The sequence below is a fragment of the Oncorhynchus keta genome, chromosome 21, assembly GCF_023373465.1.
Source record: "Oncorhynchus keta strain PuntledgeMale-10-30-2019 chromosome 21, Oket_V2, whole genome shotgun sequence".
NCBI classification, from domain to species: domain Eukaryota; kingdom Metazoa; phylum Chordata; class Actinopteri; order Salmoniformes; family Salmonidae; genus Oncorhynchus; species Oncorhynchus keta.
In genome coordinates, this window is record NC_068441.1 from 14684075 (window position 1) to 14698134 (window position 14060).

At 41.1% G+C, this 14060-nt stretch overlaps 1 protein-coding gene across 2 annotated transcripts in view; it reads right to left on the reverse strand.

The window, feature by feature from the left end:
* Positions 1–2324: 2324 nt before the first annotated feature.
* The window catches only part of LOC118399753 (synaptoporin-like), a 70916-nt gene continuing 59180 nt past the window's right edge, over positions 2325–14060 (reverse strand). Inside the window, exons 3-6 of one of the 2 annotated variants that reach the window (XM_035796003.2) lie at positions 6000–6127; positions 4604–4802; positions 4202–4393; positions 2325–3896 (exon numbers count right to left, since the gene is read on the reverse strand). In XM_035796003.2, the coding sequence (XP_035651896.1) occupies positions 3639–3896; positions 4202–4393; positions 4604–4802; positions 6000–6127 (777 nt within the window). In that variant the 3' untranslated portion in view covers positions 2325–3638. The remainder of the gene's footprint in view (positions 3897–4201; positions 4394–4603; positions 4803–5999; positions 6128–14060) is intronic. The other variant, XM_035796004.2, reaches the window with a different exon arrangement.

The following is a 14060-nucleotide window of genomic DNA, read 5'->3' on the forward strand; positions in this document are numbered from 1 at the left end:
TAAGCTGTTGGCAACTCAAACTCAGTGGTGAAAAAGTACCCATTGTCAAACTTGAATAAAAGTAAAGATACCTTAATAGAAAATGATTCAAGTAAAAATGAAAGTCACCCAGTAAAATACTACTTGAGTAAAAGTATTTGGCTTTAAATATACTTAAGTATCAAAAGTAAATGTAATTGCTAAAATATACTGAAGTACACGTACTTCTCAAGTGAACATCCCTGGTCGCGCAGCACCTGTTTCCATGATGCTATTGTAGCCTATTCCTTTAACCTTTCTTTTTATTTCTCGGGTTAGGCCTACGTTAGGCCTATGTTAGCCATTTTAGTGTGAAGTAACAAAAGTAAAAGTATAAATAATTTCAAGTTCCTTATATTAAGCAAACCAGAGACACCATTTTCTTGTTATTTTAAGGTACGGATAGCCAGTGGCACATTCCAACACTCAGACATCATTTACAAACGAAGCGTGTGTTTAGTGAGTCCGCCAGATCAGAGGCAGTAGGGATGACCAGGGATGTTCACTTGAGAAGTACGTGTATTGGACCATTTTCCTGTCCTGCTAAGCAGTCCAAATGTAACGAGTACTTTTGTGTGTCATGTAAAATGTATGGAGTAAATAGGACATTGTTTTCTTTAGGAATGTAGTGAAGTAAAAGTAAAAGTTGGCAAAAATATAAATAGTAAAGTAAAGTACAGATACCCTGAAAAACTGCTTAAGTAGTACATTAAAGTATTTTTAGTTAAGTACTTTACACCACTGCTCAAACGTTTACCAGCTGCACAGGTTTAAACTTTATTTGGCCTATGTATGGTCTAATGAACAAAAGCCTGAATTAATGTAATAATCCTAATTGATACTTAACTGAACTATTGAAAACAAATAGGCCTAACTGCTTGCACTTTGTGCAGGCTGTGTATCCATAATCAATCTACCGTGTTGATGTCCTTCCAAACTGGGGATTTCACTCGCGCAGCACCTGTTTCCATGATGCTATTGTAGCCTATTCCTTTAACCTTTCTTTTTATTTCTCGTGTTAGGCCTACGTTAGGCCTATGTTAGCCATTTTAGTGTGAGTTAGGCTATGCAGGGAGTCAACTTGTCAACAAGTCATATTTTCACGTGGGGAGAGGGAACATTATAACATTTTAGCACCACACAAATAGGCCTTTTCACCACATAAACCCTTTTTACAGCAAGCAATGAAGATGTAGAAGCATGGTGGCTTGAAAAAACCCTTAGAAAGGCAGGAACCTAGGAAGAAACCTAGAGAGGAACCAGGCTCTGAGGGGTGGCCAGTGCTCTTCTGGCTGTGCCGGGTGGAGATGATAATAATAGACATCCAGATTGTTCTTCAAGATGTTCAAATGCTCATAGATGACCAGCAGGGTCAAATAATAATCACAGTGGTTGTAGAGGGTGCAACAGGTCAGACAGCAGGTGCAAGAGAGAGAGAGAGAGAGAGAGAGAGAGGGGAGAGAGAGAGAGAGAGAGAGAGAGAGAGAGAGAGAGAGAGAAGGAGAGAGAGAGAGAAGGAGAGAGAGAGACAGAGAGAGAGAGAGAGAGAGAGAGAGAGAGAGAGAGAGAGAGAGAGAGAGAGAGAGAGAGAGAGAGAGAGAGAGAGAGAGAGAGAGAGAGAGAGAGAGAGAAGGAGAGAGAGAGAGGAGAGAGAGAGAGAGATAACCCCTGCCTTGGTGGGACATACTGTAATATTTTTGCTGAGAGAGAAAAGTGATACAGTCAGATTGGATCTTCTGTTAAATACAGAAGTGCTGTTCCCTGAGAATAGCAGTAAGGAATCTGTTCTCAGGTCAGATGCTCATTGTGAGATTCCCAAGTTAAACCAATTGCAGCCAAATTCCTTTCATTCCAAAGCTTGGGGACAAATGATTGCTGGACTCAACACCCATGGATTCCTCAACACTGATTATCTTGTTTTTTGAGACATAAAGCCACTTTTTAATCGTCTGGGTTTAGGTTCGTTTGTTAGCAGAATTCCTTCACTTTGGTGAGGGAGCAAAGGTCAACAGACATAACTGCCTGACTCTCTGGGGAAACACTGTTTCTGCTCAACCATCTGACAGACGCTCATGGGCCATGGCCCAATATTTTGGTAACCAGGCTGAGGTGTGTTTGAGGCGGCATTCTATCTGGGAACTGAGTGGTACCTGGGACATTGGTCGGGGCAGTGTAAGGGCTTGGTCAGGTTTGTTCTGGAGTTAGCGCCTAACCCATTAGGGACATTGGCCTGACTACCCATTGTTCCCAAAAGCTCTTTGTGCAAATGCCAAAGAGAGAAATAGAAAACACTAATGTTTTTTTTTGTTGTGTAACATCTTTATTAGGATTTATTGAAATTGCTTGTATATCATCCACACTCAGTAATCTTGAACAGAATAATAATGCTGGTAAGTGGTTTTCAGATTGTTCACATTATAATGTTACACGGACAGAAGGGAAGTACATACATGGACGTTTAATTATTGTATTTTTTCATATTTTTTTGTTACCTGGCAAGCCACATGCTTTGGAGCTCAAGAAACAGGGTTAATTAATTATCATCATCATCATCGTCGTCATCATCAATATTATCAGACATTCTCTAATTAGGCCTATTTTTATTAATTGCACAAACTTTTGAAAGACATAGAAACCTGAATGACTGTTTATAGAATTCAAGACAGAGAAAACATGACAGATAAAATGCAAGGGGTTCACTAATGGTTATACAGACGAGCTTGGCCGAGCTGACTGTTCTTATTGCAACTAGGTTCTTCTGGGCCTTTTTCACTGGGGCCTTGTGCTTAAATGGACTCAGCTAGCTCAGTAGTCTGACAGCAGCTTAAAAAACTAATCCTTTCATTTGAATCATGAACGGCCATTTGTAAACAGAGCGGGTAGAAACACTTTTCCCATTTACAATTGTTAACACTAACATCAAAAACTTCCCACAAACCAACACATAAAGCCCCTTTAGAGCAAGGGCATCTTGTGTAATGAAACGGTAACTACACTGAACATAAACCCTGCATGCAGGATTACCTTGACAAAGGAGAAATGCTCACTAACAGGGATGTAAACAAATTTGTGCAGAAAATCTTAAGAGAAATAAGCTTTTTGTGCATATGGAAAATTATTGGGATATTTTATTTCTGCTCATGAAAAATTAGAACAACACTGTAAATGTTGCGTTTGTGAGGTAAAACTACTGCTGATACCTTACTGTAACTCTGAGATGAAATCCTGCCGGTTTCGTAAATACAATGTGCACAAACAGGCATAGTAACACATAGCACAACTGCATGCACTTTGTCAACACTATGTAGGAAACTTCAAGAATTATACAATTGTATACCACATTTTTCTTCCACAATGAAAAAGACATCAAGTTAAAAGGTTCTGTGGCATAGCACCTAGCACCGAAAATGAGAAACTATCAACAGACTCAACACACAGGCAATACAACATTCAGGACAACACATCTAAAAACGTAACCAAAATCGAGTTTTATGTACAATACTCCAAAATACTTCTGTTTAACTGTACCAATCGACAACTTACTTTTTCTGGCACCAGAATATTTCTACCTAAGAACTGGATGTCCCCCCCACCTTCAGTGTGACAATCAGACTGCAAAGCTACATCTGATTGGAGTAGGAGGTGGGTCCGCCCACAGCACTGTATTCTGATACCTGCTCCTGGTCTCCCTGGGCGCTGTAGCCTCCTGACTGGTCAAAACTGCCCTGGTTGTAGGGCTGCTGCTGGTTGATTGTCTCAGCCTGTTTTTCGGGAGGCGCTCCAGCGTACCGAGCTGGTCCTCCTTTATGCCAACCAGTCTCCTTGAAGACAAACCAGATGTTTCCTGCCCACAGGATGAAGTTTAGGAAGCCAAACACCTGGGGAGAGACAGAGGTAACACTTTATTTGGATAGTCCATCTGTCGCTGCTCTAAAGACTAGTAAGATCAGTAAGATTTAAACTACCTGAACCCTAACCTTAACCATTATTCCAAACCTAACTGTAACCTTAGCAAGCAGTTGCTCATCAACAGATAGTTTGTTGACAGTAGGACCATCTGTAGAGTATCTACTAGCTGGACTATCTAAATAAAGTGTGACTGAGACAGAGTATCACAGCAAAACAAACATACTATGGTTTATAATGTGTGTTTTGGTAGTGTGCAGTTCGCATTCGGACGCACCACAGAGGTATTGAGGCCTGACCAGCGGGGTCCTTGCACTGAGCCACACTTGTTGGTCATGACCTTACAGGCAGACATGAGCTCCTGCACCTCATCTGGGTCTGTGGCCACCTTGATGTCCGACAGGGCTTTAGCCCAGGCTGAAGAACTGACCAGCCACATGAAGGAGAACACCACGGTCACTATAAAGTCCTGAGGGGGAGGGGGACATGTTACTGAATATTGTTAAAGTTACTGTTTGCACAACCAGCAGATGTCAAAGGTGCAAGGACTGAGTATAATATAGAAAATATATTGTCTGTAATATATATTGCCGCATGGAAGCACTACAAACACATAGCATACTATCTTATTCAAAATGTAGATTTGAACATGGAAAAGCGTGAAAGGTGAGCAGCTCACGATCAGAGGGCCTCGGTTATTTTCGCGGTACTTGTTCTGGAAGAAGATGTAGACTATGGTGGCCATGAAGGAGTAGAGGAAGGCGAACACAGCGATGGTGACAAAGAACTCAGCCGAGGAAGTGTAGTCCCCGATGAGAAAGAGCCTCTCCCTCCTCCTCCCCTCACACAGCGGAGCCTCAAAGGACACCTGGTGCAACCTTCCACAGAGAGGGGAACAGAGGAGTCTAAAACACCTGTAGTCACTCTTTAAATAATGGAGAAAATAAGTCTGTCAAAAGTAATCAAAAGACCACTGAGGCTCTTATCTCGTGTGTCTCTGAGTGAAATATTAGCAAAGCTACCACTGACAGCATTTTAGACATCTTGTCTGGTGCTAATCAATGTGTTTGGCCTCAGCTTACACAGGGCTAGGCTACACAGTTGGATCTTAATTGCCTTGACTAAATCTTTCATATGGTGTTAGAAAATACATCTGACATTGTCTCAAATATTAAACCCACTAGGCTGGTGTTGAAATGTATACTTCACACACACGCACATTCGTACGCAAATAAACAGTAACACATTGACCAAGAAGACATTTTAATGAGGGGCAATAGTTCTGGAGATGATGACTCCTATTCTCTTTGGATGATTTAAAATGTTAACGGGGCTGCACTGCACTCTTTTTTACTGCTGCTGATCTTATCGACTCGTTCAGTCCGAAGAACAAATATTGACTCATTTCATTCATTTGAGTCAGTAATGACAGACCGCGCAGGACCCCCTACCGGCGAACGATTAACTGAAAACAAATGATTCTACAAGCCTCTCGTTCATCATAGGGGGTTTATCTGAGCTGTCATTTGTGACTGGGATTTACAAAAATGTGCTTCAAACATTTGTGATGGCTAGGTATATAAATAAGATTATTTATCGATACCTTTGAAATTATGTTAAATTGCGGCAGCAACCAGACTAGATCGTGGATGACTCTTTTTGAAATTACTTGACTACCGCGAAGGAGATAAGCACATAACGTTTGCGAACTGCAGCAGCCCCCCAATCGATTAATGAACGAGTTCGAGTTTGTTGAGCAAAGGCAGGCCGTGAAGTCTGTGTTTTGGTTTGACAAAGCTGTGTCCATCAATAACATTCAATAATCAATTAATTACATTCATTCTTGCACCATACGATAAATTATTAGTTGTAAATATGTATTTTTCACATAATAATCCGGCTGTATGATTCATTGTGGCAAGCAGGTCAAACTAAAATGAATGAGTCACTTGGAAAAATGTATAATGACCCTCGAGTCAGTAAAAATAGTAATTTAAAAAGAAAGAATCGTTCGCGAACTGCACATCACTAATTCCTATTATCTGTCTGAAATGTTACGAGAGAAAGTTTCGTACCTAAAAGGGTAGGCAAAATCGATGCCAATACTGAGGTTGCTGCTGGCCTTGTCAAGCTGGCAGTCCACACTAACCCACAGCTGTCCACTGTAGCCTCCACATGTCGCAAATGCAAAAATTGAAAAAAGCTGTTGAGAAACACAAACAAAAACCACAACATTATTGAATTGGAACTCTGTTCAGGAGTAAATTGCCTAACCATTTAATAACTAATCTGTTTAAAGTCTGAGAGGACATTACTAAAGACCCAACCAACTGAGAACTAGAAGAACCTCAGGGATAACATGTCTTGCTGTCATTTCCTCTAAAATATTTATGCATCCATCAATTCAAATCAAACTTTATTTGTCACATGCGCCAAATACAACTAGTGTAGGTAGACCTTACTGTGAATTGCTTACTTATAAGCCATTAACCAACAGTGCAGTTCATGAAGAGTTAAGAAAATATTCACCAAATAAACTAAAGTAAAAATAAAAAAGGTTACACAATAACGATATACAGGGGGTACTGGTACAGAGTCAGTGTGTGGGGGTACATGTTAGTTGAGGTAATTTGAACATGTAGGTAGGGGTGAAGTGACTATGCATAGATAATAAACAGCAAGTAGCAGCAGAGCACAAAACAAATGGGGGGGTGTCAATGTAATGGTCCGGTGTCCATTTGATTAATTGTTCAGCAGTCTTATGGCTTGGGGGTAGAAGCTGTTAAGGAGCCTTTTGGTCCTAGACTTGGCGCTAAGGTACCGCTTGCCGTGCGGTAGCAGAGAAAACAGTCTATAACTTGGGTGACTGGAGTCCATGACAATTTTATGTACTTTCCTCTGACACCGCCTAGTATATCGGTCCTAGATGGCAGGAAGCTTGGCCCCAGTGATGTACTGGGCCGTATGCACTACCCTCTGTAGAGCCTTACGGTCAGATACCGAGCAGTTGCCATACCAGGCGGTGATGCAACTGGTCACTATTCTCTCGATGGTGCAGCTGTATAACCTTTTGAGGATCTGGGGACCCATGCCAAATCAGCTGTCATGTCAAAGATAACATGAAGCTAGCAGCACTAATCCCTCCAAACAATTGTTTAGTCTTCTGGCAGGCAAAGCAGTGTTCAATTTCAATTAGGCCTCCTCCCACACACAGGTAATTCACATCCAGAAACACTATAGAAAAGGTCCATAGAGTTGGTGGAATTGCTGTTTAATTAATTGCCATTTGCGCAGCTGGACCAGAGCGCTTTAATTAGGTCAGGCGGAAATGTCAGACAGATCTCATCTCATTAAAAGGAGGAAATCGTCCCAACTCTTGTCTAATCCAGACATTCTGTGCGTCCACGAATCAACCGATTCTGTCATCTTTCATCAAAACTATCTGTAGCAATCGGGAGAGCGGGTCCTCAGTTATTGTTTATAGTTATTACCGCAGTGCCCGGCTTGGAGCGCAAGCTTCAAACCTATTGTGTTATGTCAATGGACAATGATCACGGAACTATAGAACATCCCAGGCCAATTATGCCATTGATATCTGGTTAAAATGTAACAAAATTACATGTACATATGAAAATAAACCTGGAAGGATTAATTTTTTTATTTTTTTTACCTTTATTTAACCAGGCAAGTCAGTTAAGAACATATTCTTATTTTCAATGACGGCCTGGGAACAGTGGGTTAACTGCCTGTTCAGGGGCAGAACGACAGATTTGTACCTTGTCAGCTCAGGGGTTTGAACTCACAACCTTCCGGTTACAAGTCCAACACTCTAACCACTAGGCTACGCTGCCGCCCAAGGATGAAATATTTGGTGAATTGATAAATCTTGATATCAAACTGATTGAGATTATAGACTGAATAATTCATAATTGATCGATTTATTTGCATTATTATTCTCATGATTATGATTTATGGTTAGGATCCTAAATGACTCAATCATGATTCCTATTGAACTGAATGACCTAATTATGTTCATAATGATTGTTATGATTAGACTTTTGTGATTATGTCATAAGGTGTATGCACCAATTTGTAAGTCGCTCTGGATAAGAGCGTCTGCTAAATGACTTAAATGTAAATGTAAATGTAATTATGAATTTGATTGGATACATGTTATTCTGTTTCCTTTTGTTATGCAGCACAGACAGACTACCCAGTAAATAAATATACCACGTTGTGGTTAAAGGAATTCCTGCCTCAGTCTCCTCCAGTCCTCTGTCATCTTACCCATGACCACCTGTTCACCTTCACTATTGTCAGTCTGTCTAGCTACCCACACAGATTCCAATAATCGTTAAACCACTCTCTCTGTGGTGGACTCACCCTGCAGACTTATACAGAGGCAGCGATACGGCTATGGCTAACAATGTCTGGAGTACCCACCCAAGGAAGAGTGAGCCAGGTTGAGAAAGACAGAGACACACAGAGAACGAAACAGAGAAGAAACTCTTCAACGTGAAGGATCTGTGTGTAAATTACAGGCCTGACAAAGAACAGTTGAAAACGGAAGTTTACATACACGTAGGTTGGAGTCATTAAAACTCGTTTTTCAACCACTCCACACATTTCTTGTAAACAAACTATAGTTTTGGCAAGTCGGGTTAGGACATCTACTTTTTGCATGACACAAATAATTTTTCCAACAATTGTTTACAGACAGATTATTTCACTTATAATTCACTGTATCACAATTCCAGTGGGTCAGAAGTTTACATACGCTAAGTTAACCACTTGGAAAAATACAGAAAATGATGTCATGGCTTTAGAAGCTTCTGATAGGCCAATTGACGTCATTTGAGTCAATTGGAGGTGAACCTGTGGATGTATTTCAAGGCCTACCTTCACACTCAGTGCCTCTTTGCTTGACATCATGGGAAAATCAAAAGAAATCAGCCAAGACCTCAGAAAATAAATTGTAGACCTCCACAAGTCTGGTTCATCCTTGGGAGCAATTTACAAACACCTGAAGGTAGCACGTTCATCTGTACAAACAATAGTACGCAAGTATAAACACCATGGGACCACGCAACCGTCATACCGCTCAAGGAGGAGACACATTCTGTCTCCTAGAGATGTACGTACTTTGGTGCAAAAAGTGCAAATCAAATCCAGAACAACAGCAAAGGATCTTGTGAAGATGCTGGAGGAAACAGGTACAAAAGTATCTATATCCACAGTAAAACGAGCCCTATATCGATATAACCTGAAAGGCCACTCAGCAAGGAAGAAGCCACTGCTCCAAAACCAGCATAAAAAAGCCAGACTACAGTTTGCAGTTTGCAGTTTTTTGGAGAAATGTCCTCTGCTCTGAAAAAACTAAAATAGAACTGTTTGGCCATAATGACCATTGTTATTTTTGGAGGAAAAAGAGGGGAGGTTTGCAAGCCAAAGAACACCATCACAACAGTGAAGCATAGTGGTGGCAACATCATGTTGTGGGAGTGCTTTGCTGCAGGAGGTACTGGTGCCCTTCCCAAAATAGATGGCTTCATGAGGATGGACAATTATGTGGATATATTGAAGCAACATCTCAAGACATCAGTTGGTTGCAAATGGGTCTTCCAAATGGACAATGACCCCAAGCATATTTCCAAAATGGCTTAAGGACAACAAAGTCAAGGTATTGGAGTGGCCATCACAAAGCCCTGACCTCAATCCGACAGAAAATTTGTGGGCAGAACTGAAAAGGCGTGTGCGAGCAAGGAGGCCTACAAACCTGATTCAGTTACACCAGCTCTATCAGGAGGAATGGGCCAAAACTCACCCAACTTATTGTGGCAAGCTTGTGGAAGGCTACCCGAGTTAAACAATTTAAAGGCAATGCTACCAAATACCAATTTAGTGTTTGTAATGTGTAATGTGATGAAAGAAATAAAAGCCAAAATAAATAATTCTCTCTACTATTAGAGAAAGAATCTACAAGACCCTGCTAGGTAAAGTCTCCCCTTATCTCAGCTCGCTGGTCACCATAGCATCTCCCACCTGTAGCACGCGCTCCAGCAGGTATATCTCTCTAGTCACCCAAAAAAACAATTCTTTCTTTGGCCGCCTCTCCTTCCAGTTCTCTGCTGCCAATGACTGGAATGAACTACAAAAATCTCTGAAACTGGAAACACTTATCTCCCTTACTTGCTTTAAGCACCAGCTGTCCGAGCAGCTCATAGATTACTGCATCTATACATAGCCCATCTATAATTTAGCCCAAACAACTACCTCTCCCCCTACTGTATTTATTTATTTATTTTGCTCCTTTATTTCTATCTCTGCTTTGCACATTCGTCGACTGCAAATCTACCATTCCAGTGTTTTACTTGCTATATTGTATGTACTTCACCACCATGGACTTGTTTTGCCTTTACCTCCCTTATCTCACCTCATTTGCTCACATTTTTCTACTGTATTATTGACTGTATGTTTGTTTTACTCCATGCTCCATGGGTAACTCTGTGTTGTTGTATGTGTCGAACTGCTTTGCTTTATCTTGGTCAGGTCGCAATTGTAAATGAGAACTTGTTCTCAACTTGCCTACCTGGTTAAATAAAGGTGAAAAATAAAAAAATAAAAAATAAACTGAGTTTAAATGTATTCGGCAAAGGTGTATGTAAACTACCGACTTCAACTGTAAAACAGTCAGAGGAAATACTGTCATTAGAGAAAACAATAGTCATAATCATACTCAACAGGGAGAGTTAGGCAAGCATGGTCATTCTGTAGCAGTTGAGTAGGAAAGGGAAAGGGGGATACCTAGTCAGTTTTACAACTGAATGCATTCAACTGAAATGTGTCTTCCGCATTTATCCCAACCCCTCTGAATCAGAGAGGTGCGGGGGGCTGCCTTAATCGACATCCATGTCTCCGGCGCCCAGGGAACAGTGGGTTAACAGCCTTGCTCAGGTGCAGAATGGCATAACCTTTCTGGTCCAACGCTCTAACCAACTAGAGCAGGGCTGAACCCAGCAACCCTGCAGTAACAGGGCAAGAACACTATCTACGCCATTAAGGTCCAGACATGTTGGCTGTAGCTGTGCTGTGCTGACATACAGATGGGCTATAATACTCCAATACACTTGTAATATCTATGATTGGATCATTGAGGGAGATATGAGGGTCAGTACTGGAGTACCTTAAGGGAGGTGTTGGAAGAATGAGGAACAATAACATTTAATATGATTTAATACACATCCTGTCCTTAAAGCAATGTAGTGGTTTTGAGTGTGCTCCCTAATCCTAGAGCCTGGGGGATTGTTCTTCCTCTTGAGGCCAGGACTAATGGGGTGTTACCAATTGTATCTGGGACTATCGGGAGGAATCACAGGCTGTGACAAATGCAGATGTGTAGTTTAATATTGCATAGGTTATCATTTCTATTGTACAAATACAAACAAATAACTCTCTGTGGCAATGATAGAAGAAAATCCTACGGCTATAGGGAAAAAAACTGTGATTCCATGTATTCATTGTATCTGGTGAATTTTATGACGTAATTACAACGAAATGAAAGAAAGCAAAAGATACAACATCCCTTTGAGGTAACACCTCCCTGTCTATAGTTCTCCAGTGAGATGTTTCTAATACCTATGAAAACGCATATAGAGGTTCTACCTCAAGACGCAGATTAGTGTTATAAGCCTGACATGGCAGCTTGGAGGTAGTTATATTAATCACAGTAGTCTACACCACTGAGCATTGAACCTCGGCTCCAAACTCTGTCTCAAACCAGGTATATGTACCCAGATACTTTTGTATAGTGTATCTGAGTGTACATTCTAGACGATTCTGTGCTTCCAACTTTGTATCAACAGTTTGGGGAAGGCCCTTTCCTGTTTCAGCATGAGGTCCATGCAGAAAGTGTTAGTTGAAAAAGAGGGCACCCACGGAACACATGTTAATTGAATCAGGCACCAAAAAAACAGACAAAGGATGGAAGAAATTGGAGAGAACTAGCGTATGATGGACAGTGGCCTATGTTCCCTGAAGAGCAATGGGCCTAATACTTGTTGGATTATACTTTGTTTTTGCATCTGTGGTTTGACGAAATTATGTTGAACTACTTCAGTTATGCACTCTAAAGATGAATCTCACTAGTTATTTCCTTGTCTCCTCTCCTTCATACCCACTGATCTGAAAAACAGCCTAGTTTCTTCATCAAAGACACAGGGTAGAGTCCCCCCAAGCGGTAAAGAGAGAAGCAGCAGTACCTCCACTACAAGTCCCTCTCAATGCATCTCAGCAGGACACACCATCTCCTACACTTTATCTTGGTCTCTCCAAGCCCATTTTCCATATAAAGCTATTTGCCTACAGGCTGCTCAAAACCATGATCACCATAATCAGAGCTGACACCTACTTAGCATGCAGCTCCATTCTGCCATGACAGGCAGCTGGATGGCCAGCTTGCCAAAAGGAGGAGAGATGGCAGTTTGGTTTCAATTCCTGGAAAGGCTGATTAAATGTCTTCTGACATTTTCAGATAATGCAGTTTGACCTCACACACTCACCTGGGTACGAGCGTCAGTATTGACTAACTGGTCTATTAACCAATTTACTGCCTGGTGCTCAGGCTGAGGTCTTTTCAAACAGCTCATAATTTTCACAACTTCACAGTATTATTCCAACCTCATAGCGCGGAAATGCACTGAGTATACAAAACATTAAGAACACCTGCTCTTTCCATGACATAGACTGACCAGGTAAATCGCAGTGAAAGCTATGATCCCTTATTGATGTGGGGGGTGGGGTGGGGGGTGTGTTCTAATGTTTAGTATACTCAATATATATATGTAAATCACAGGGAAATCATGTTTTAGCCTGCACTGGGCCATTAAGAGTGTACCGTTCATTTTGCTTCCCTCTACTGGAGGTAATGGGTGCTACTGAGTACTAACTACAGTGAAGATGGAAGCCCTTCCATTAACGGACAATTCATTGAAAACATTTAACTTTTAATAACCCTAAATGAGGCATTTAAAACTGTTACAAAAGAGAGTGAAAGTGCATGCTTGAACTAATGTACAATAACTGAACATCACATTCGTCATGTGCTGTACACCACATATTGCCACAGCCACTATCAGGTGATCCGTGCCACCTTGTGGTGGTAAATGGATAATAAGGGGAAGGTAATGTAGTAAGTAGGTAGTGTAGTAAGTAGGTAGTGTAGTAAGTAGCGAGTGTAGTAAGTAGGTTGTGTAGTAAGTAGGTAGAGTAGTAAGTAGGTAGTGTAGTAAGTAGGTAGTGCAGTAAGTAGTAAGTGTAGTAAGTAGCTAGTGTAGTAAGTAGGTTGTGTAGTAAGTAGGTAGTGTTGTAAGTAGGTCGTGTAGTAAGTAGGTAGTGTAGTAAGTAGGTAGTGTAGTAAGTAGGTAGTGTTGTAAGTAGGTCGTGTAGTAAGTAGGTAGTGTAGTAAGTAGGTAGTGTAGTAGGTAGGTAGTGTAGTAAGTAGGTAGTGTAGTAAGTAGGTAGTAAGTAGGTCGTGTAGTAAGTAGGTAGTGTTGTAAGTAGGTAGTGTAGTAAGTAGGTAGTAAGTATCTAGTGTAGTAAGTAGGTATTGTTGTAAGTAGGTAGTGTAGTAAGTAGGTAGAGTAGTAGGTAGTGTAGTATAGGTAGTTGTAAGTAGTGTTGTAAGTGTAGTAAGTAGGTAGGTAGTAGGTGGGTAGGCAGTAAGTAGGTAGGTATCTAGTGGTAAGTAGGTATTGTTGTAAGTAGGTAGTGTAGTAAGTAGGTAGAGTAGTAGGTAGGTAGTGTAGTAAGTAGGTAGTGTAGTAAGTAGGTAGTGTTGTAAGTAGGTAGTGTAGTAAGTAGGTAGAGTAGTAGGTAGGTAGTGTAGTAAGTAGGCAGTGTAGTAAGTAGGTAGAGTAGTAAGTAGGTAGACCGTGCAGTCCAGTGTGGGAAGTGTTTCATTAATAGAGCTGTAATGTGTTCCTGGTTAGGCTGCTGGCTGAGACAGCTTTATGTCATCTCCTTCTTTAATTAACTGAGCTTCATATATCGACAGTGCATGAGAGATTGTGTGTGTGTGTGTGTGTGTGTGTGTGTGTGTGTGTGTGTGTGTGTGTGTGTGTGTGTGTGTGTGTGTGTGT